At 37.0% G+C, this 22878-nt stretch overlaps 3 protein-coding genes across 3 annotated transcripts; 1 reads left to right on the forward strand and 2 right to left on the reverse strand.

The window, feature by feature from the left end:
• Positions 1–995: 995 nt before the first annotated feature.
• On the reverse strand, positions 996–3223 carry LOC115994473. The gene is made up of 3 exons (XM_031118642.1): positions 2829–3223; positions 1682–1806; positions 996–1376 (listed from the first exon to the last, which is right to left on the reverse strand). Exons 1-3 carry the CDS (start codon positions 3057–3059, stop codon positions 1232–1234), a joined length of 501 nt encoding a protein of 166 aa, XP_030974502.1. The 5' UTR covers positions 3060–3223; the 3' UTR covers positions 996–1231.
• A 4282-nt stretch (positions 3224–7505) lies between these two features.
• LOC115994474 (uncharacterized protein At4g08330, chloroplastic) lies at positions 7506–8233 on the reverse strand. Its single transcript, XM_031118643.1, has one exon. It carries the CDS (start codon positions 8118–8120, stop codon positions 7746–7748), a length of 375 nt encoding a protein of 124 aa, XP_030974503.1. The 5' UTR covers positions 8121–8233; the 3' UTR covers positions 7506–7745.
• A 2636-nt stretch (positions 8234–10869) lies between these two features.
• LOC115994475 (DNA-directed RNA polymerase II subunit 1) lies at positions 10870–21442 on the forward strand. Its single transcript, XM_031118644.1, has 15 exons — positions 10870–11180; positions 11428–11691; positions 12753–13052; positions 13162–13320; positions 13536–13697; positions 13781–14001; positions 14117–14258; positions 14343–14678; positions 14765–15051; positions 15463–15721; positions 15812–18915; positions 19157–19228; positions 19925–19978; positions 20084–20241; positions 21013–21442. Exons 1-14 carry the CDS (start codon positions 11097–11099, stop codon positions 20202–20204), a joined length of 5565 nt encoding a protein of 1854 aa, XP_030974504.1. The 5' UTR covers positions 10870–11096; the 3' UTR covers positions 20205–20241; positions 21013–21442.
• Positions 21443–22878: the final 1436 nt, after the last annotated feature.

Below are 22878 nucleotides of genomic sequence, written 5' to 3' on the forward strand. Positions count from 1 at the left end.
CGAATTGGACCGAAGTGGAACAAATGGACCGAATTGGACCAAATGGTATGAAGTGGACCGAATAGACAGAATAGGACCGAATAGGAACAAGGTGGACTGAAGTAGACCAATTCGGACCGAAGTGGACTGAATAAGAACGAATGAACAAATTAAGACAAAAGTGGACGTAATAGACCAAATAGGACCGAAGTGGACTAAATAGGACCAATATCAACTAAATAGGACTAAAGTGGACTGAATGGACTGAATAAAACCAATGTAGATCAAATAGAACCAAAGTGGACAGCATGGACTGAATGGCAGGAATAGGACTAAAGTGGACCAAAGTAGACATGATGGACTGAATAGGATCAATGTGGACCGAATAGGACTGAAGTGGACTGAATTGAATCAATGTGGACCGAATAGGACCAAAGGGGACTAAATAGAACCAAAGTGAACCGAATTGAACAGAATGGACCGAAGAGGACAAAATGGACCAATTGGACTTTTGAATATTTATCATTTTTATTGCATTTTTAGGTCTCATATTTCTAATTTTAATTTTAATTTTGTTTGTATTTTTTAACTCAAAACTAAATAGTTGACCCAAAAAGGATCAATTTAAGGCCTAATTAGTCCAAAATGGACCTAAGGGGACCGAAATTGACTGAGCGGACTAAATTGGACCGAAATAAATCTAATTAGACGGAATAAAAATTGTTTAATTTTTAGGAAAAACAAATTATCTTCAATAAATTTTAGAGAACAGATTATTCATTGTATTACAATTACAAAATACTTATTTATTCCTACACATCACATAGGTCTACAACTAGTAGACAATAAAAGGAAAATGTATTGCAGCTTTACACTTCATACAAGCAAGAGAACAATTTTTTTCCCCTTACAGTAACATCGCAATTCATTGAAGCTTACAAGATATGCAATAACACTTAGCGTGCATTTGGATACCGCTTATTTTGTTGAAAATTGAAAACTTATTGCTGAAAACATTGTAGTAAAATATTTTTTATTGCTGCAAATTACTATTCACGTGTTTTTATCACTTGGCTGATCCATGAACAGTGCCATGGACTAGCCAAAAAAAGCGCAACCTACACAAACGCAAATGCAGCCACTACACAAACACACCCTTACTGAAAAGAACACAACTCAGCAAATCATGCAGCACAAACAATGTTTTTCACATTTTCAAATGAATACAGTCAATTGAAGCAGCTCCAATGGTCTAAAACACACCAAGGGATGTAGGATATAAAGGAGTGGGCTTATAATGTAAACAATTGGGAATGTAAGTGGAAGTTCTTCTTTTGGAAGGATCCATGGACTTGATGGCTGGCTGGTTTAAGTAGGCATACTTGCTTTTTGTCCACCTGCAAATATCAATTAAGATTGATAATAGAGCATATATTAATTATCGAGTAAGTTGAAGATTTATGTGATGATAATGAATTTTAAATCCGTTCACCAAATCAAATCACAGAGACTGATAGTTAGGGGATTAGCATTTTTGCATGGCTAATTAGTCCATTAGAATTTCTTATCTTTATTCTTTGGAAGCTCAGTTTTTCTTAAAAGAAATTCAGAATGGTTTGTAATTTGCATTTAATTTTTCTCATTGTGATATATATTTATATATACACGCGCTAATCATTCAGAATTTAGAAAATGAACTAACCAGTCCTTTATTCCCACACGAATTTCATTGTTCTTGCTGTCACTGGCAGTGACTGCTGTGTTGTTCTCCATGGTATCTTCATCCTCATCCTTCAAGGAATCCTCAAAGCACTTGTAGTCTTCCTCCTATACACCATACACCTTCAACAAGTTAGCAACTGTAATAAATTAAAATGTTCTATGTTTGTGTGTTATCAGTGTCACTAGTTAACCCAGGCCCAGGGAAGAAAGCCTGACGGCAAACACATCATTTGGGCATGACACCCTTGCTTCTAAAAGCCAAACAAATAGTACAGCACTTGGAATTTTGAATGTAAGAAACTCAATTCTGCTCTCTCCTCCCCATCCTCCCTGAATATACATTGCAAAATAATATAAAGAAAGCAGTTTGGTCAGTGTTGTTGTTTGCCGATGAATATTATTATGTTGTTGTTGACAACTTGTTTTATCAATGAATTTGCATAAATGAGATGATAAGAATAACATAAAGACTACTCTTAAAAGGTGTCCCAAATAATTTTTTACACTTTGAGAGATCCGGTTTAACCTGCTAACGATGACTGACGGGAAATGAAAAAAAACAGGATTTTCATCAATTTAAACTTCTCTTCATATGAACCGAATTTAAATTTTTCATGGGTGATTGAAAATGACATTAGACCTTACATCTCTCTCATCATTTCTGTGCCATGTGAGAATATAAGTCCGACACTCTCAAGTCACAAGACTACACTACATGTCAACAACATCTTGACCCAGTGGTCCTTCTAGCTCTCATAGGGAAGTTCGAACCAATGCACGATTGGGAGAGTTATTAAACTTTAAAAAAAAAAAATTAGTTGGACAAAAATACGGAATATAGTCCAGGTTCGAACCAGTACTCGATTGGGAGAGTTTATTAAACTTTAAAAAAAAAAAAAAAATAGTTGGACAAAAATACAGTTGAACCTAGAAAAAGTTAATCTAAAAAGTTAGTAAAAAGCTCTGCCAAAAGAGGCAGCCATAAAAAAATACATTCTCACACGTTAGATTCTGTCACTTTAGCTTCACAATTGATACTTCTTTTATAAAAATGAGTTAAATTGATAAATATGAGCAGCCAATGATTGCTGTATCAGATATCTAAAATGCATGTCATAAGATCTTACTGAAAGATTTCGGGCCCTAATTCGAGCTGCAGCCTTGATGGCAGCAAGAAGGTGATCTTCTTCCTCAATGCGCTTCTGCCTCCAGAATTTGGCAATCTCTTGATTTGTCACACTTTCTGTAAAACTCTTCTTAACCCAGAACCTTGGAAGTTGTGGCAGAGGTGGAGGAGGTGGTGGAACCACCTGTTTTGTCTTTGCACCACCAATTTTAGTTTCCTCTAATTGCTTCATCTTGACAAACCTTTTCTTTGGTATACGCTCACTAATTGAGTAAACTTTTCTTTGGTATATGCACACTAATTTTCTCTGTTTTAATAGTGTTGAGATCACAGAATGATGGGACAAATTTCAAAGCCTGAAAATTGACTTGCATGACCAACCCCGAGAGCTACTAATCCAACCTACCCTTCAAATATGATTGATAGATTGGTTTTCCATACAAAATCAATTGTTATATCCTCTAGTGTATAATTAATACTAAGGTCCTTAACTAAAAAAAAAAAAAAAATTAATACTAAGGTCAACGAGACTATATATCAGTTAGCTGCATGTGAACAGCAAAAGACAAAGAAACATTGACTGGTAGTTGCAACATGGAAATTCTAAGAACTGACAAGTGAGCATATGAATAAATCCAGAATTTCAGTTGCAAGAACTCCCAACTAAAAAAATTGGCAGAGAATTAGTTTTTTAAGAAATTGATGGTTGCCAAGCATTATCCAAACTTGCTTTCTCTTCAGTCAAGTATATTTTAAAAGATTGAACCTGAGACCATACATGGATGAAATAGGGCGTCCAATTAAAACTTTCAAGTCCATATTCAACAAAAAACATATAACCAGATATGCAACAATTTATAGAACTTCTCTCTCTCTCTCTCTCTCTCTTAATTGCAAAAGTGAGACTACCAAAAGTATGCAATCGTCTTTTACTCTCATTCTTTATAAAAGCAAAAGTGTATTTCTAAGAACAATAATAAAAATATAAAAAGAATTTAACAATCTCATATTTCTTATAACAATTTAATGATAAAAAGAAGAAGAAGATAATTTCATATCTTTTTGCATCATAACAAAGCTAGGAACTTAGTCTTTTTATACAGTTGTAGATATGATAGTTTTTTTTTTTTTTGCTTGAAAGTTGTAGTCTTGTAAATATAATAGATATTTCACTAATTTCGTATAGTTATTAGATATTACTATGTTAGATCTGGGGTTTATCACCTTCCAATTATTTTGAAAAATGATCTCAACTGGGGTGGGGCTCCTCAGTTAGATCACTGGATGGTGTATGCCATTATGACCGAAAATACAACTACCATCAGCATCACTACCACAATACATTGATTTCAATTACAAAAATGTTTATCGGGGAGGAGTAACATCATAAAAAAGCAATTGTATTTTATATTGAATACACTGATTTTAAAGAAATTATACTTCCCCTCATTAAGCAAGAGATGTCTCATGAATTATACAAGTAGCTGAACCGGGTAGAAGTATTGCATTTGCAGTTCTTGGCCCCTCATCACTGTATCCTTTCTAATTAATTGGTGAGCACCCAGTAATTGAATTTCTGATATTAACACTCCATACATATGAACATGCATAATGGAGATTTTAAGCAACATAGTAATTCATAAGATCATAAGCCCCTTCTACTCCCAACACCCCAAGAACAAAGCAATCCGCAGCTAAAGAGCTTCCCTAGGATGTTAAATCATGAACTCTTCCCCTCAAATTCTCATAGCTGGGTCAAAAGGTAGGAGAAAGAAGGAATTTAGCAGCCTCTCCTAGCCGATGGCTTTCCTGACAATTTGATAGCACAAAGTCCTGTAACAGTTCAAAACTATATTGCATCTGTGAAAGATAACTACGAGCGAATATGATCTTCTTATATTCAAGAGTAAACTTCCTCATAAGGTGCCTGTTATTGCTGTAAGAGATTCCTCATATCTGCATCCATCTTTAATACTATAGATCTTCTAATCAGAAGATAAACTCATATACGTATGCATCAAGGTTGAAACTTCCAACTTCCAGAATAGAAATGCTAGATATTACCATCCATTGACTATACTATGTCTTGCATATTTTCCATCATCAACTAAGAACTGCTTATGGACTATGAAAATCACTCATTGTCTAAAATTATAACTCCCCATCATACTGTGCAGAGTCCTGATCTGCAATGTCTCCTGCAGAGTCCACAAATTTCCAGTCATCCAACTTCCAAGCAGTTCCAATATCAATCTTTGTCTACACTGCATGAGCAAAAAAGAATGCTTCATCTTTCTTAATAATTACTCTTGTAATCAATCCTTCTACTCCTTTCCAATACCAATCCTTCCTATCCACTCCATTATTCCAAGAAACATGTTGAAGACAGATTCAGCAGCTCAATCTTCCAAGACAATACCAGAAACCATTTATCACTCTTACAATCTACCACTTTGACTTAACTGGTTTGCAATAGATCACTTTACCCATGTTCCTAGTTCGGCCCCCATCTCTACAAATAGACCAGTTTGATATGATAGGAGTTTAAGCCACTGCGCTATTCAACTTTTCATGCTAGAGATCATCCAAAACTAGTTTTATCACAAAGAAAGAACTATCTTTGATTGCCTGACACACACACACACACACATATATATATATATATAGTTGAAGGGGTAATAGTATAAAACAAAAAAGAGATCTTTAAGTAACATTCTACTAGCTTGTGGAGGAAAGCAAATCACACATGAAGGGACAAGATGTATTAGTACATTCTAAAACATCACACCACACCTATGATGTATTAGTATTTTCAATATATTTCCATGGTTGTTTAGTAGGAGATTTTAAAGGGTGGAAGAAGTTTAAGGCAAGGGGGTCCTATATCCCATACCTCTTTGTCCTAGCCATGGAAGTGTTCTCAAGGTTACTGCAGAAAGGCATAGGCAGCTGGCGCCAATTTTAAGTTTCGCTATAAATGTGGTGCTCTTAAGCTCTCCCATCTCTGATTGGCTGATGATTAATGGTTTTCTTGAAGGCTGACATTCACTCTGTAGAAGTGGTGCAGAAAGCTTTAGAAAACTGTAGTATAATTTCTGGATTAAGAGCCAACTCTACCAACAGTGAGGTGTTTATCACAGCTAATTCTCCGAATCTTAAGCAGGAGATTCTTAACATGCTCCAATTGAAAGAAGGTAATTTTCCTATCAGGTATCTTGGACTGCCCTTCATATCCAAAAATCTTACTAAAAAAGACTATGGTCCTCTCATAAATCAGCCATAGTTAATTCATGGTCTTCCAAGTTTTTGTCCTATGCTAAAAAGTTGCAACTGATTAAGTCAGTTTTATTTAGCCTTCAAGCGTATTGGACCAAAATGTTGATCCTCCCAAAGAAAGTTATTAAGATTGTGGAGCAAAAGCTTAGTAGGTTTTTTTGGAATGGATTAGCCCATTCAGTTTCTAGGGCAAAAATAAGTTGAGATCATGTATGCAAGCCAAGAAATGAGGGTTTGGGGTTGAGGACATTGGAGGAATGGAATAAGGTTGCTATTATTGGGGTCATTTGGAATATATTTGCCTAGGAACGCTCCATTTGGATTGCATGGGTTCACTTGAATCTTCTCAAAAGAAGAAGTCATTGAGTGGTTAAAGTTCCTCAAGACAGCACCTGGTCTTGGAGGAAGATTTTGAATCTAAGAGAAATTACAAGGCCATTCATTAAGTTCATAGTAGGCTCAGGTGAAACTATCTCCCTATGGCATGAGTATTGGCACCCCAATGGCACTTTGTTTCTTCAATATGGCTATCGGGCAGTGTATCATGCAGCAAGTTCATTTGAAGCAAAGGTATCCTGCGGGATGGTGATTGGATTTGGCTCCCTGCTAGATCAGAGGATCTATTGTGCATTCAAAGTAAGTTGAGCTTGGTGGAGACTGAGAGGGAAAACAAACCAATATTGACTGCTGGAAAATCTAGGCGATTCTCATGCATAGGGGCCTGGAAAAGGGTAAGAACTAAATTCCCTGTAGTAAGATGGCGGAAATTGTTATGGTTCTCTAAAACAATTCCCAGACATGCCTGTATAGGCTGGTTCACAACTAAGGATTGAATGATAAGCTGGGGCATTACTATTGATACTCAATGTATTCTTTGTAGGTTGAGGACAGAGAGAAAAGATGGCTGTTCTTTTTTGAAAATGATTTGGAGAACCTTGATGTTATGGTGTCTAATAAAAAATCCTAAAAATCATTGGGAGGATGTGTTGGGGTGAATCTCGGTTGAAGGGTAAAGGCATGAAGTCCCTTTTATGTACACTCTCATTATGATCTACAGTTTACCACATATGGAAGCAGAGGAATGAACTTCTACGTTAAGAGATGGTATAATTCTAAAGAAGGCACTGCGAGGATGATTAGATGAGTGATCAACGATAGAATACAATGCGGTGGATAACTTTGTAACTATGTGGAAAACGGGGCTCGTTGTTGCCTTTGGGTCCTGTTTCTGTTATTACGAGCAGATTGGTAATTGGTGTTAAGCTAAAGAGGCCTGAGGCCCTGAGCCTTTTTTTTTTAGTAGATAATTTGTGTTGCTGGTGAACTTGTATTGTGCTGTTAATTGTTTCGGATTCTAATAATGGCAGCTATTGATTCATAAGCCATATGATCTATAGCAAAATAGTACTAAAAACAAGATCAACAGCCATTTTATTTCGACCAAAATATATATTATATACAATGAAAGTCAAAATATTGCAAAACCGAACCTTTTCTATACAAAAGTATATAACAACATATGTAAAGCCTCAGAAACCCAAAAGACCCAAAACCCCATTTGACTTTCGAAAAAAAAAAAAAAAATACACACCCAAAACCTCAAAAACACAAATAACCAAATACCCAATTTCAGTTTCAGGTTTTAGGATGTGATCTGAAGCGCCTTGGTCTTGATCCGATATCTGGGAGCTCTAGGAATGACCTGGCTAGGTCCCATGTGAAACTGACCAGGACTGTCAGTCATGGGAGGACCATCATCGTACACGTGACCAACAACACGGCCACAGCTATTGCAAATGATCTTGGTCCTTTTCCTCTGTATGCCCCAGTAGTTGAGAGTCTCGAAAAAGGGTCTGATCTTGTCCTCTTTCTCGAACCTGAACTTGGACGAGTCGACCCATGAGAAGGAAAGTGTGCCTTTGTTCCCAGCCTCGAAGTAAAAGTCTGATGGGTAGAGGTGGGCTGAGCTCAGATTGAGGTTTGTCCCACATTCCGTGCAGCTGTAGACGGAAGCCATTGATTGGCGTTCGTTGGGTTTTAGGAATTGTTGTTGTTGTTGACGCTGAGAACAAAAGGATGAGAGGGTGGTTTATAAAACAGACTTGGGCTTTGTATTTTGAATTGTCATCGTATGCAACGTAGGTCAACTCTAAGACCACGAATAATAGCACGAATGTTGCCGCACCTTGTAACGTGGTGAATTATGAAAAGAAAAAAAAATGATACGTCTATAGGGCCCATTCTATCATGATTCACAGCTTATTTCACGACGAATTGTGATAAAAAGTTGTGTGATTCACGGTGTTCCTAGCATTTGCCATGCGATTTTGAAAATGACAACGCGTTTGCGTGTCAATTGTTATCTGGAAATTTCAAGACCAGTGCGAGAGAGAGAGAGAGAGAGAGAGAGAGAGAGAGTCTGAGCCGGTTTAGGTCGGTTGGATTTGGGTTTCAACTTTCATCGAGCATTGAGTTTTGTACTGCATAAAGATATGCTTTAGCCCAACTTTCAGGTCCGCAATAAGAAAGAATGAGTTCGTAACTTTTTCTCTTCCTTTGGCCCCATTTAATCCCTTATTTATTTATTTATTTTTTTAAATAAATAAATGAATTCCTTAAACAAAACACCAGTTACAACGTTATTAAAGGTGTGTGTCATGGTACATGACTATTAAACAATAATGTCAATACCGTACCGGAGACCGTACCGGTTTGGTCACCGGTACGATATATTTCGGATACCGGTCAATACCGGTGTACCGTTTCGAGTTTATCGCTATTTTTTATATTTATAAATAAATAAATAAATATATATATGTATGTATGTATGTATGTGTCTGTGTATATATATATTATAATAAATATAAAAGTTTATCATAAAATATTTCTTCAATTCAGAACTAATTATTCATGATTTTAGACTTTAGTATCAATTAAAAGGGAAAAAAAATAAAAAAATAAGATAGAAAGCTTAAAAGTTACCATTGCATACTAAGAAAACAAATAATACTAATAAGTTAATGCAAATAAGTTATCATTCTGTCCTAACAAAAATTCAAAAATTACAAAACTTAAAAAAAAAAAAAAAAAAACTTTTTTCTGTACCGGCCGGTATTGCCCGAAATTGGCCGGTACGGCCGGTATTTTTTCTGGTACGAAACAGGGGGGGTTGAGCGTACCAGATTGCTGGCCAGTATGGTATATTCCAGTCGTACCGGCCTGTACGGTACAAAATCGATAACCTTGCTATTAAATCCGAATTTAAAAGCAATAAAACACCATAATGGATGGATCAAAAACTATAAGTTAAGTTTACTAAGAGCATTCATATCATCTTATACAAAAATTTCCTTTCTATTATTGAAATAAAAAATTATTATTTTTTAGTTAATTATCTTTCAAAACACTCATATAGAATGGTTATTTATTCAATACTCTATTTCATTAATGTATAAATTTTTCTTGATTTTTTAATCGTTTTTCTCTCCTTACATACAACAATCACCACTCCCTATTTTCTTTCACCATCTGAAAACGTTAAAAAAAAAAAAAAAAAAAAAAAAAAAAAAAATTTTGTATAAGCTATAATGACTTGTTTATTTGCATAAGCATTGTAATAAAATCTTATTTTGCATAACTGGTTCATAATATAATGTGAGTGATTTTTGTGTTTCATTGGCTATTTTTTGAGTTTCGTGCTATTTTACAATAATTGATTCGAATAATTTTAAATCCTTTACTTTCCTTTCATAGAAGCATCTATTGCCTTCTGTGTCTAACCTTAGTTTGATGAATGTAAGTGTTGTGGATTAGCTAGGCCAAATCTAATACAGCAACTCTTGCATCGACCATCGTGTTCAACATCCACAAGTAGTAATTGCATTTGGATGTACAAGTGTACAACCTAAGTCCATCTTTAAATGTCCATAACTTCCTAACTACACTAGTGACCATACCAATGGCTCTAACCTTCACCTAGAACCTTTAGGCAATCAAACTCTAATTCTCCAAAATGAACTATCATAATTAAGTTTTATCCAAAAGAATCTCCAGTTTACTCCACTTGATACTCTAAATCTTTGTATTTTTTTTTCTCTCCTTGACACATCATTAATGGGGAAGAAAAATTCAAATGTATATCTCCATTAAGAAAAATAGAAAGTGCCAATTGATTTAAAGGTTATTGACACTCCAATTTTTGTAAAGACATGTTTTAGCATCTATGCTCAGTTTATTTCAATGAAAAACCTTATTTGAAGATAGTTTTTCACGTTTTTCAGTATTTGTTAGTATCAGAAAAAATAAATTAAAGAAAAACTATTTTTGGTTAATATAAAAAGTATGACTTATTTATTAAAGATTTCTTTTCACTAAAATTTTTAAGAAAACAATTCTATGTCATGACATGCTTAATAAGGGAGGTTAGAAGATATTTTTTCAATACATTTAAGATTGTTACCAAAAATTGAAAACGAAATAGTTTCATAAAAAATACTAAATTTTAAAAGATAACTAATTTTCTAGAAAATTTTAAAGTCAAAACAAAATTGCAAAAAATTTGACATAATTTTTATTTTCAATTGAAATTTTATAATTTATGTGGAAAAAAATTATAAGGGGTACTTTAGTCTTTTAGTCAAAATAGCGTAAATGCGCATTCGGCGCACGATAGCGTTCGTTGAGATCGAATGCGCACATGGTCGGGTTTGCTCGTCTATAAATATACCCCTAGGGCTTCCAATTTCTCTCGATTGTAGTCTCTCTAATTGAGAGTTCCTCAAGAGAGACAGAGAAACACGCAGTCGATCTATCTCAGAGTTATAGCAAAAATACTAACCGAAACATTTTTCAAAAAAACGAAAATACAAACTAATCTGAACTTTCAAAACCAAAAAAAAAAAGTTTTTAAGATTTAAGAACTTTCAAACTCGTTTCACTCTCTGAATTAGGGTTTGTTCTTTTTTTTTTTTGTTTCATTCCAAATCCGATCGCCATGGATATGCGATTTCCTTACTCTCCGGCGGAGGTCGCCAAAGTCCGCATGGTTCAGTTCGGCATACTCAGCCCCGACGAGATCGTAATTCTCCATTTCTCAATTCTCTCTTTTCAATTTTGTTCAGTTCCGTTTGGTTGCTGAGAAAATCCATGGGAAAACGGAAAAAAAGGAATTCGGATTTATTTACCAGCTGCAGTTGTAGCTAAATTCTGATTCATTTTTTTTTTCAATTTTCTGTTACTTCTTGTATTCTAGGGTTTGTTGAATTGTGTTTTTGAGCTTTTTAAGTGTGTTTTGAACGAGGCGTTGTTGGTGTTTTGGTGTGCAGAGGCAAATGTCAGTGGTGCAGGTTGAGCACAGCGAGACGATGGAGAGGGGAAAGCCGAAGGTGGGCGGTTTAAGCGACCCTCGGCTCGGTACAATTGATAGAAAGTTGAAGTGTGAGACTTGCACAGCGAACATGGCAGAGTGTCCTGGACACTTTGGGCACCTTGAGCTTGCTAAGCCTATGTTCCATATTGGGTTTTTGAAGACTGTGCTCAGTATCATGCGCTCTGTTTGCTTCAATTGCTCGAAAATTCTGGCTGATGAGGTATCTGAAAGCCTCAGTTATGTTTTATTGGTTTTAAGTGCACTTGTTGAATTTGGAATTGATTCCGTTTGCATATAGTAGTAGGACTATAAGTTTAAGCTCCACAGGGTTTTCATGTTAGTTGCCTACTTGAACGTTGGGCGGTTAAGAAGTGAAATTGTCATAAAATGAGTGTAGCTGAAATGAAAATGTTTGGAAGGATAAGTGGGAATACAAGGAAAAATAAGATTTTGAAATGAGGAAATTTGCTGAAAGATAGGGGTGGCCACTGGCCACTCTCGGTGAAAAGATGAGGAGAGTTGCTTGAGATGCGATTTGATCATGTTTTAAGGAGAGTAAGTAATGCACTAGTGACAAAATGGGTTTGATTCAAGTTGAGGGAACAATAAAAGGTAAGAGGAAGACGCAAAATAACATTACTAGAAGTAGGAAAAATAGGACATGTCAATTAAGGGAGAGTATGATTTTGGATAAATTAGAATGGCTGATTTTGGATAAATTAGAATGGCTGAAAAAAATACATGTGGCCAACCCGCACTAGTCTGTTGAAATTTAGTAGTTGATCCCAAAATTTTGGAACTAAGTGTTGGTTGTTGTTATTGCCTGCATGACTCCCTGTAATTTGAATTTATAGAGTTAATTGGAACAAGCATAAGGTGAACATGTGCAATACAAATGATCTTTGTGGGCCATAACCTAAAGGGGAAAGGGGTTGTGTAAGAGGATGAACCAAGTAGTTCACTGCGGTCAATGGAAGTATGTATAAAATGTTCCACCATCTGAATTATGCGAGAGTACTAAAATGATAATGCATATGTTGATTAAATGAAACAAATTGAATTCCAGAATTTGCGTTCCTTTTTTGATTGACTAGACTAAGCATTTCAAGAGACTCTTCCTTTGTTTACACTTGAGTTGTGTATCAGATGGTATGTGTCTTAGACATCGTAATTTTTGAAAAAAAAATTTTTAGTCATCTCTTTGTTCTCTGATAGTAGAATTCAAAAATTGGGTGTCAGTAAGATTGCTTACTCTTTCTACTTCGACTGTTGTTCTTGCAGGAAGACCACAAGTTTAAGCAAGCATTGAAAATAAAGAATCCTAAAAATAGACTTAAAAAGATTTTGGATGCCTGCAAGAATAAAACGAAATGTGAAGGTGGTGATGAACTTGAGGTTCAGGATCAAGATTCTGAACAACCAGCAAAGAAGAGTCGTGGTGGCTGTGGTGCTCAGCAGCCAAAGCTCACTATAGAAGGTATGAAAATGATTGCAGAGTACAAGGCTCAGAGGAAGAAAAGTGATGATCAAGAACAGCTTCCAGAGCCTGTGGAAAGAAAACAGACACTTACTGCAGAAAGGGTAACACATTCTGCATTCAATATTGCTTTCTTCATTCTTCACAAAAGATATTGCGCTCTTCATTATAAATGAGTTGTTGCATAATGCTAACATATTGAATGTATGGCAGGTTCTTAGTATTCTAAAGAGGATAAGTGATGAAGACTGCCAATTGTTAGGCTTGAACCCTAAGTATGCCCGTCCGGACTGGATGATTCTACAAGTCCTTCCAATTCCTCCACCTCCTGTTAGACCCTCTGTGATGATGGATACCTCCTCCAGGAGTGAGGCAAGCATCTTCTACTGTTTGTTCTCTTAGTTCTACTGGACACCAGTCTTTCTTTTGTTACTATTAGTTTTTTTTTTTTTTTAACTTGTTTGGTTTTATGCATTGTAGGATGTTATTTATGTAATTTAGCAACTTTAGTTTTATGATTTTATCACATTCAAGAGAAGAAACCCTGCTTATGGTCAGGTCTGATTTAATGTCTTTGTTGACTGCAGGACGATTTGACTCATCAATTGGCAATGATTATAAGGCACAATGAGAATCTGAGGAAACAAGAGAGGAATGGGGCACCTGCACATATCATTTCAGAATTTGCACAGTTGTTGCAATTCCACATAGCCACATATTTTGACAATGAGTTGCCAGGACAGCCAAGGGTATGGCTGCTGCTTAAAATTACACAAGTGTCTCCTAGATAAATGATTTTAGGCATCAGCTAATGCATTTCCTAACCATACAGGCAACCCAGAGATCAGGGAGACCAATTAAATCTATCTGTAGTAGGCTTAAAGCAAAGGAAGGTCGAATCAGAGGTAACTTGATGGGGAAACGTGTGGATTTTTCAGCACGAACTGTTATTACTCCTGATCCAAACATTAATATTGACGAATTGGGGGTCCCATGGAGTATTGCTTTAAATCTCACATATCCAGAGACTGTTACTCCATATAACATTGAAAGGTACACCGTTTTGTACATATTTGTATGCCTACCCTTGTATTATTCTTTGCTCTCTTTATATTTTTGGCTAGTAGTAAATTGACTGTTTTCCTCCATTTTCCTGTTGATGAAACAGGTTGAAGGAGCTTGTTGAATATGGGCCACATCCTCCACCTGGTAAAACTGGTGCCAAGTATATCATTAGGGATGATGGTCAAAGGCTAGATCTCCGTTACTTGAAGAAAAGTAGTGATCACCATCTAGAGCTTGGATATAAGGCATTGTCTTATAATCTAAATCGTTTTATATTATAGCTCTAGCTCTTTACCATGAGTCTCAAACTCTCTTTTTTGTGGTTGCAGGTGGAGCGGCATTTGAATGATGGAGATTTTGTACTCTTTAATCGTCAACCTAGTCTCCATAAAATGTCTATTATGGGGCACAGAATCAAGATTATGCCATACTCAACTTTTCGTCTGAATTTGTCTGTTACCTCACCATACAATGCTGATTTTGATGGTGATGAAATGAATATGCATGTTCCTCAATCATTTGAAACTAGAGCAGAGGTTTTGGAGCTAATGATGGTGCCTAAATGCATTGTCTCTCCTCAGTCGAATAGACCTGTTATGGGAATAGTCCAGGATACGCTTTTAGGATGCCGTAAAATCACCAAGAGGGACACACTTATTCCGAAGGTAACAGGGATGCATAAATTAAGTCTATTTAACAATATCCTTTTCTTAAAATTTTCTGGGAGTCTAATCTCCACTGGTTTCTGCAGGATGTTTTCATGAACATCTTGATGTGGTGGGAAGATTTTGATGGGAAAATTCCTGCTCCTGCAATTTTGAAGCCAGGGCCTTATTGGACTGGAAAACAAGTTTTCAATCTTATTATACCAAAACAAATAAATCTCATACGAACTTCTGCCTGGCACTCAGAGGCAGAAACTGGATCCATTACTCCAGGGGACACTCAAGTAAGAATAGAAAGGGGGGAGCTACTTGCTGGAACTCTTTGCAAGAAGACACTTGGAACATCTACTGGAAGTCTGATACATGTTATTTGGTATTCACGCACGCTTAACATATAGTTATCCACTCACATTTTTTAGGTGGTATTTTTATGCACTCATATAGCTTATATCTTGTTTGAAACTTGACATTTTCTGGTTTACAGCTAAAATATGACAAGCCCATTTATTTTTTAATGAGACTTCTGAAAATTGGCATTTTTTCTTCTTTTGAAGTTGATAATGAATATGTAGTTGTTGGGAAAGAAGATTAGTCATTGATAAAACCAACAGTTAAAAGATTTATTTCCATCTATTCTAATGAAACATGATTTTGCTCCTGCTATTCAAAGATGAACTGAAAAACTGAAGTCAGAGTGAATATCAGTGGTTATACTTGGGGCCCTGCTCTGAAAAGTTTTTGAAGTCCCTCTTTGATTTTATTCTATATGTGTTTGTTTGAACAGGGAAGAGGTTGGCCCTGATGCGGCTCGTAAGTTTTTGGGTCACGTGCAGTGGCTTGTTAATTACTGGCTTTTGCAGAATGGTTTTAGCATTGGGATTGGAGATACCATTGCTGATGCATCCACAATGGAATCAATTAATGAAACTATTTCTAAAGCAAAAAATGAAGTGAAAGACCTTATTCGGAAAGCCCAAGCAAAGGAGCTAGAACCTGAACCTGGACGTACTATGATGGAGTCATTTGAAAACAAAGTGAACCAGGTGCCAAGTCAATTTTCCTTTTCCAGATTATTCCCCCCCCCCCCCCCCTTTTTTTTCGAATACTAACTAAAATTATCCTTTATTTTTCAGACTTTGAATAAGGCCCGTGATGATGCCGGAAGTAGTGCCCAAAAGAGTTTAGATGAGAGTAATAATCTCAAGGCTATGGTTACTGCAGGATCCAAAGGTAGTTTCATCAACATATCACAGATGACTGCTTGTGTGGGGCAGCAGAATGTGGAGGGTAAGCGAATCCCATATGGGTTCATAGACCGGACATTGCCCCATTTCACTAAAGACGATTATGGGCCAGAAAGTCGTGGGTTTGTGGAGAACTCGTACCTGCGTGGACTGACTCCACAGGAGTTCTTTTTTCACGCCATGGGTGGTAGGGAAGGTCTTATTGATACTGCGGTGAAGACCTCTGAAACTGGTTACATTCAAAGGCGACTTGTGAAGGCTATGGAAGATATTATGGTCAAATATGATGGGACTGTACGGAACTCTTTGGGTGATGTTATCCAGTTTCTATATGGGGAAGATGGTATGGATTCTGTCTGGATAGAATCGCAGAAGCTGGAATCTTTGAAAATGAAAAAATCAGAATTTAATAAGACGTTCAGGTATGAGTTTGATGATGAACATTGGAACCCAGATTACATGATGCAAGAACACATTGAAGACTTGAAAACCATAAGAGAGTTCCGCAACGTGTTTGATGCTGAAGTTCAAAAACTTGAAGCTGATAGATTCCAACTTGGAACAGAGATTGCCACTACAGGTGATAATACTTGGCCATTGCCTGTCAACCTTAAAAGGCTTATATGGAATGCGCAGAAGATCTTTAAGATTGACAATCGAAGGCATTCTGATATGCACCCAATGGAAATTGTGGAAGCTGTTGATAAGCTCCAGGAGAGGCTGAAGGTTGTACCGGGTGAGGATTTGTTGAGTGTTGAAGCTCAAAAGAATGCTACTCTCTTCTTTAATATTTTGCTACGTAGTACTTTTGCCAGTAAGAGGGTGTTGGAGGAGTACAAACTTACTCGCGAGGCATTTGAGTGGGTTATTGGTGAAATAGAATCGCGTTTCCTACAGTCACTTGTAGCACCTGGGGAAATGATTGGTTGTGTTGCTGCACAATCTATTGGTGAGCCTGCTACACAGATGACTCTGAATACCTTCCATTATGCTGGTGTTAGTGCAAAGAATGTCACTCTTGGTGTTCCTAGGTTGAGGGAAATCATTAATGTTGCTAAGAGGATCAAAACACCTTCTCTCTCTGTCTACTTGAAGCCTGAAGTTAGTAAAACTAAGGAGAGAGCAAAGAATGTTCAATGTGCTTTGGAATACACTACTCTCCGGAGTGTAACTCAAGCTACAGAAGTATGGTATGATCCAGATCCCATGAGCACAATTATTGATGAGGATGTTGATTTTGTCAGATCCTATTATGAAATGCCAGATGAAGAAGTTGCCCCTGAAAAAATCTCTCCTTGGTTGCTTCGTATAGAGTTGAATCGTGAAATGATGGTGGATAAGAAGTTAAGCATGGCTGACATTGCTGAGAAGATCAACCTTGAATTCGATGATGATTTGACTTGTATATTCAATGATGACAATGCTGAAAAACTGATCCTTCGTATCCGTATCATGAATGATGAAGCTCCGAAGGGTGAACTGAATGATGAATCTGCTGAAGATGATGTTTTCCTCAAGAAGATCGAGAGTAACATGTTGACAGAAATGGCTCTTCGAGGTATCCCAGATATCAACAAGGTATTTATTAAACAATGTAAGATAAACCGGTTCGAAGATAATGATGGATTTAAGCCAGAGCAAGAGTGGATGTTGGATACAGAAGGTGTTAATCTATTGGCAGTTATGTGCCATGATGATGTTGATCCAAGGAGGACCACAAGCAATCACTTGATAGAAATTATTGAGGTTCTTGGAATTGAGGCAGTTCGAAGGTCCTTGTTGGATGAATTGAGGGTTGTTATATCTTTTGATGGATCTTATGTGAATTATCGCCATCTGGCTATCCTGTGTGATACAATGACCTATCGTGGCCATTTAATGGCAATCACTCGCCATGGTATCAACCGAAATGATACAGGGCCGATGATGAGATGCTCATTTGAAGAGACGGTGGACATTCTTCTTGATGCTGCGGTGTTTGCTGAAACAGATCATTTGAGGGGTGTTACTGAAAATATAATGTTAGGCCAGCTTGCACCCATTGGCACTGGAGACTGTGCTTTGTATCTCAATGATGAGATGTTGAAGAATGCTATTGAGCTCCAGCTACCTAGTTATATGGATGGTCTGGATTTTGGCATGACACCTTCCCGCTCTCCTGTCTCAGGAACTCCATATCATGATAACTTGATGTCTCCAAGTTATTTGCTGAGCCCAAATCTCCGCCTGTCTCCAATTTCAGATGCTCAGTTTTCTCCTTATGTTGGTGGAATGGCATTTTCTCCTACTTCATCTCCAGGGTACAGCCCATCATCTCCGGGCTATAGTCCATCATCCCCAGGATATAGTCCTACATCCCCAGGATACAGTCCTACCTCCCCTGGATATAGTCCCACGTCTCCTGGATACAGCCCTACTTCCCCTACTTATAGCCCTAGCTCTCCTGGTTATAGCCCAACCAGTCCTGCCTATTCTCCTACAAGCCCATCTTACTCGCCCACCTCTCCAAGCTATAGCCCCACATCTCCAAGCTATAGTCCTACCTCTCCAAGCTACAGTCCCACATCTCCCACTTACAGCCCAACTTCACCAAGCTATAGCCCCACATCACCAGCATACAGCCCCACATCGCCTGCATACAGTCCCACTTCACCTGCGTACAGCCCTACGTCACCATCCTACAGCCCCACCTCGCCATCCTATAGCCCAACTTCTCCTTCTTATAGCCCGACCTCACCTTCCTACAGCCCTACATCCCCGTCATACAGCCCCACATCCCCATCGTACAGCCCTACCTCACCAGCCTATAGCCCCACTTCTCCTGGCTATAGCCCAACATCACCAAGTTACAGCCCAACCTCGCCAAGCTATAGCCCTACATCTCCAAGTTACAATCCTCAGTCAGCAAAATACAGCCCATCACTGGCATACTCACCAAGCAGTCCAAGATTGTCACCGTCCAGTCCATATAGTCCTACATCTCCAAATTACAGGTGAGCCATGTTGCAAAATATGATGACTGCTGTTTGTTTTGGCGGTACAAGGTGTGGTTGATTATGCTAGCAGCTGATTGCAAATATGTAATTGTTCTCATATGTCCAAATTACATTTTCAGCTGCTAGCTGAATGTCCTACCCTTGTCTTGGCCAGTGTTTGATATTTTCTTGATTTTCCAATATTATGGCAACTTATATTCACTGTTTGTTATGCTTGAACCTTTAATTTCTGTTGCAGCCCAACATCCCCATCATATTCACCAACATCCCCATCATATTCTCCATCAAGCCCAACATACAGTCCCAGCAGGTAAATTTGCTATTTTTAAGACAGCACTTTTTTGGTCTTCTTTTTTACCTCTCTTATGGAAGATATTTTTTGATGAGTGAGAAATTTTATTGATATAAGAAAGAAACATCTCTTATGCAAGATTGATATCAGGTTTTTCTGTGTTAACATGATGGTTAATTGCCTCAGTCATTATTAATTGGTTTGCTTGTTTAATGGGCTGCATAACTGATTGGTTTGTATAGTAACAACTAACAACTTGAGCAGTTGCGTCTGTTTGGTTTTGTTTTTGGTGGGGTTGGGGTTGGTTTAAAGCACTTTTTAGTCAGTCAGTGTGTCATTCTTTCAGTTGGGAGAAGGTAGTTCTCAGATTTGGTAACTTCAGTTTCTGTGTTTGTTATTAGGTGTGACAGAAGCATTTAAGAGCATGAAAAAGATATGGGTTTTTACTTAAAGTAGGATTATTTATTTATTTATTTTTAATTAAATAAGTTTTGAAAAGATATTATCTAAATGTTGGTTTCAAATTCGGTCACCGTCCTTTTTAAAGCTGTATGCTCATCAGCTTTCTGTCCTGGAATTAACTCAGATCACCTGACTTATCCCCTTGCTTGCAAATACTATGTATTATGGTTTGGGAGTGGATTGACATGTACTTCTTTGTTTTGAGTGTTAAAAATGTCTTGAATGATGTTTTCAATTTTTTTACCTCTCCAGTCCATACAATTCTGGAGTGAGCCCAGATTACAGCCCAAGTTCTCCACAATACAGGTGAGCTGATAATGCAATTCTAGTTCTCAAAATAGATCTTTTAAGCTTGTTATTGAATTAATAGGCACCAATGTGGTTCTTACATTTCTTCTCTCGATCATGCAGTCCAAGTGCAGGGTACTCTCCCAGTCAACCTGGATACTCTCCGTCATCTACCAGCCAATATACTCCACAAACGAGTAACAAAGATGACATGAGTGACAAAGATGACAGGAGCACTCGTTAAGTCGTATTACTGATAAATAGCTTTAGTGATAGCAAAGGTCAAATTCTTCTTCGAGCTCTCATCTCAATGATGTTGAGTAATATAATATTCTCTTATGAAATTCACACATTTTTCTCTTCCCGCATGACTGCTCTCTAAGAATTTAGTCCATTACTGTCTACTGACTTCTCTCCTTGCTGGCTTCAGCCAGGGAAGTGGTCAATAAATACCTGCTTCAGATCCAGTTAAAAAAAAGAAAAAAAAAACACTTGCTTCAGATCCTTCTTTGGGGGTTTGCCATTTTATCATGATTCTGTCACTGCCAAGTCTGTTGCCACAATTTTTTTGGAATATATTTTGATGTAAGAAAATTTTATGTATCTGCTTCTTGTCTAGTTTTCGAGGCAAGAAACTTAAACCGTGTTTGTCTTTGCTTTTAACAAAGTGGAATGGGGTATATTGTATTTTCCAACCATGTAAACAGTGCTAATTTCTATATGTTAAAATAACGTTTGATATTGAAAGAATTTAGTTAGAAACGGAGCTGAAATTAAGATGAGTAGTTTATATGCGCTGCTTGTCGGGCGTTCTCTAGCCCTTAATTCCTTCTGACTATCTTGTGCCAGTTGATCGTGTTGTCATCAATTTGTTATTTATTTATTTATTTACAGTGTGGGGCAGAGATTTTTTTTTTTTTTTTTTTAAAGGATGGATCTGAGTTTATGTATTGTATTTGTTTGTCAAAAATTAAGTCTGTTACTGCTCATCTTCACCTAATTCAGAATGGATACAAGGCTAACTAACTTGCATTCCATTTGTTCATTTGCAGTTGATCTATAGAACATGGGCTGTTGACTTGTAGTCAATACGTGGATGTCTCAGAACTTCGGCAGCTGCTGACATGAAGTTAAATCGCCCTCAAACTGGGCAGCAATGTGCAAATAATATTTTAATCGGAGATGTCAGTTTGTATTGTAGTAGTGATTGATACTTGATACGTCATCCATTCATTTTGTTTTCTGTCGGAGTACTATTGATGGACATTCTATTATGGAGTTGATTCTGCTGTGCCACAGATACTATGCTAATGGCCAAATATATGGGCAAAAAGGCTATTGCATCAATGTATATTTTCCCTTGTAGCAATATTGTAGTGATCTGAAGTTTCAATGTCACTTTTTAGTATTAAGAGCAAATCTGCAGGTAGACTGAGCAAGGCATTAATGGAATTAATCTTTTATGAATTGTCATTGTTTCCACTTTTGGTTGCTATGTTAGTTTTCCATTCCAGGTTATAGTTCTTAGCATTTGTGAGAAATTACTTATTTTATATTCTTCAGAACAAAAGCGATTTGGTTGGTACTATGGTTTTGGAGTTGAGACTAGAGAGTGATGGGAGGGGGGCTGGGAATAAAACGGAGGAGTAGGGTTCGAATGATGGTCAGTGATGCCCAAAAGTAGCCCAAGATTGAGTTTTTGTCGAGTTTTTAGATGTATTTTAGGTTTTAAATTTAAATGTAAATACGTGGATGGATTAATAGTAATATAAATGATGGGTTTTTTTGCCTGAAGAATGATTAAGTCCATGTTTGGATCTCACGGCATGTTTTGCCTTTTTTTTTTTTATTGACCAGCGCCTTTTGCACTGTTCATGTTCCATGTACAGTATACTAAGACAAATGAGCAGTAATCCATGTGTGAATAGTAATTTTTTAATTATTTTTTTATTGTTTTCAGTTTTCAGCAAAATAAGCGGTATTCAAACATACTCTAAACTCAATGGCGTTTTTGATATATATATATATATATGTAAAAGTTGCACAATAAGTTACCGGAAAGACTTGAAAAATCTGTGTTGCTGCTTGCTAGTATTAAATTTCTATGTGAGGGTATGTTTGTTTGGAGGGATTTTAGGGAGGATGAAAAATTGAGGAGAGAAAAGTAGAGAGATAGCATTTTAAGTGGTTGTTTGGTTGGGAGGGGGAGGAAAAAAAGTGGTGGAGCTTGGTGTTTGTTCAAAATAGTTACAAGAGAAACAAAATGATAAGGTTACAATAGTAACATAATGAAAGAGATAGGGAGGATGAATAATTGAGGAGAGAAAAGTAGAGAGATAGCATTTTAAGTGGTTGTTTGGTTGGGAGGGGGAGGAAAAAAAGTGGTGGAGCCTGGTGTTTGTTCAAAATAGTTACAAGAGAAACAAAACGATAAGGTTACAATAGTAACATAATGAAAGAGATAGGGAGGATGAATAATTGAGGAGAGAAAAGTAGAGAGATAGCATTTTAAGTGGTTGTTTGGTTGGGAAGGGGAGGAAAAAAAAAGTGATGAGGCCTGGGTCTTTGTTCAAGATAGTTACAAGAGAAACAAAATGATAAGATTACAACAGTAACATAATGAAAAAGAGAGAGGTACTACCTAATGCTATAGGGAGTGAGGAGTTGTTAGCCATTCCAATAATGAAGTTGGTCACAATTATTAACATTTTGGTGTGTTGTGACTTGAGATTGGGACCTGGTGGAAGTGGGCTCACACATTATGGAACCATAACCATGCAGTCTCTCTTTAATTAGTGTCATTTGGTGTGAAGTCCTGGCCAGCAAAATTCTTAATTCAAAAGTAAATGTCCCAAAACCTAATATATGATATTTCATATTTGCTAGTTAATGTGTACTCTACACAGGTGTGTTGGCCT

Source organism: Quercus lobata, chromosome 6 (genome assembly GCF_001633185.2).
Source record: "Quercus lobata isolate SW786 chromosome 6, ValleyOak3.0 Primary Assembly, whole genome shotgun sequence".
Lineage (NCBI taxonomy): Eukaryota > Viridiplantae > Streptophyta > Magnoliopsida > Fagales > Fagaceae > Quercus > Quercus lobata.

What these genes read in the sequence shown, in the direction of transcription:
- LOC115994473 (XM_031118642.1), bottom strand. Translation starts at nt 3,059, where the DNA reads ATGAAGCAATTAGAGGAAACTAAAATTGGTGGTGCAAAGACAAAACAG. An exon ending in TTAGGGCCCGAAATCTTTCA is followed by an intron (nt 1,807 to 2,828) that starts GTAAGATCTTAT and finishes TATGGTGTATAG; the next exon opens with GAGGAAGACTACAAGTGCTT. An exon ending in CGTGTGGGAATAAAGGACTG is followed by an intron (nt 1,377 to 1,681) that starts GTTAGTTCATTT and finishes TGATATTTGCAG; the next exon opens with GTGGACAAAAAGCAAGTATG.
- LOC115994474 (XM_031118643.1), bottom strand. Translation starts at nt 8,120, where the DNA reads ATGGCTTCCGTCTACAGCTGCACGGAATGTGGGACAAACCTCAATCTG.
- LOC115994475 (XM_031118644.1), top strand. Translation starts at nt 11,097, where the DNA reads ATGGATATGCGATTTCCTTACTCTCCGGCGGAGGTCGCCAAAGTCCGC. An exon ending in AGTTGCCAGGACAGCCAAGG is followed by an intron (nt 13,698 to 13,780) that starts GTATGGCTGCTG and finishes CTAACCATACAG; the next exon opens with GCAACCCAGAGATCAGGGAG. An exon ending in CCTACATCTCCAAATTACAG is followed by an intron (nt 18,916 to 19,156) that starts GTGAGCCATGTT and finishes TTTCTGTTGCAG; the next exon opens with CCCAACATCCCCATCATATT.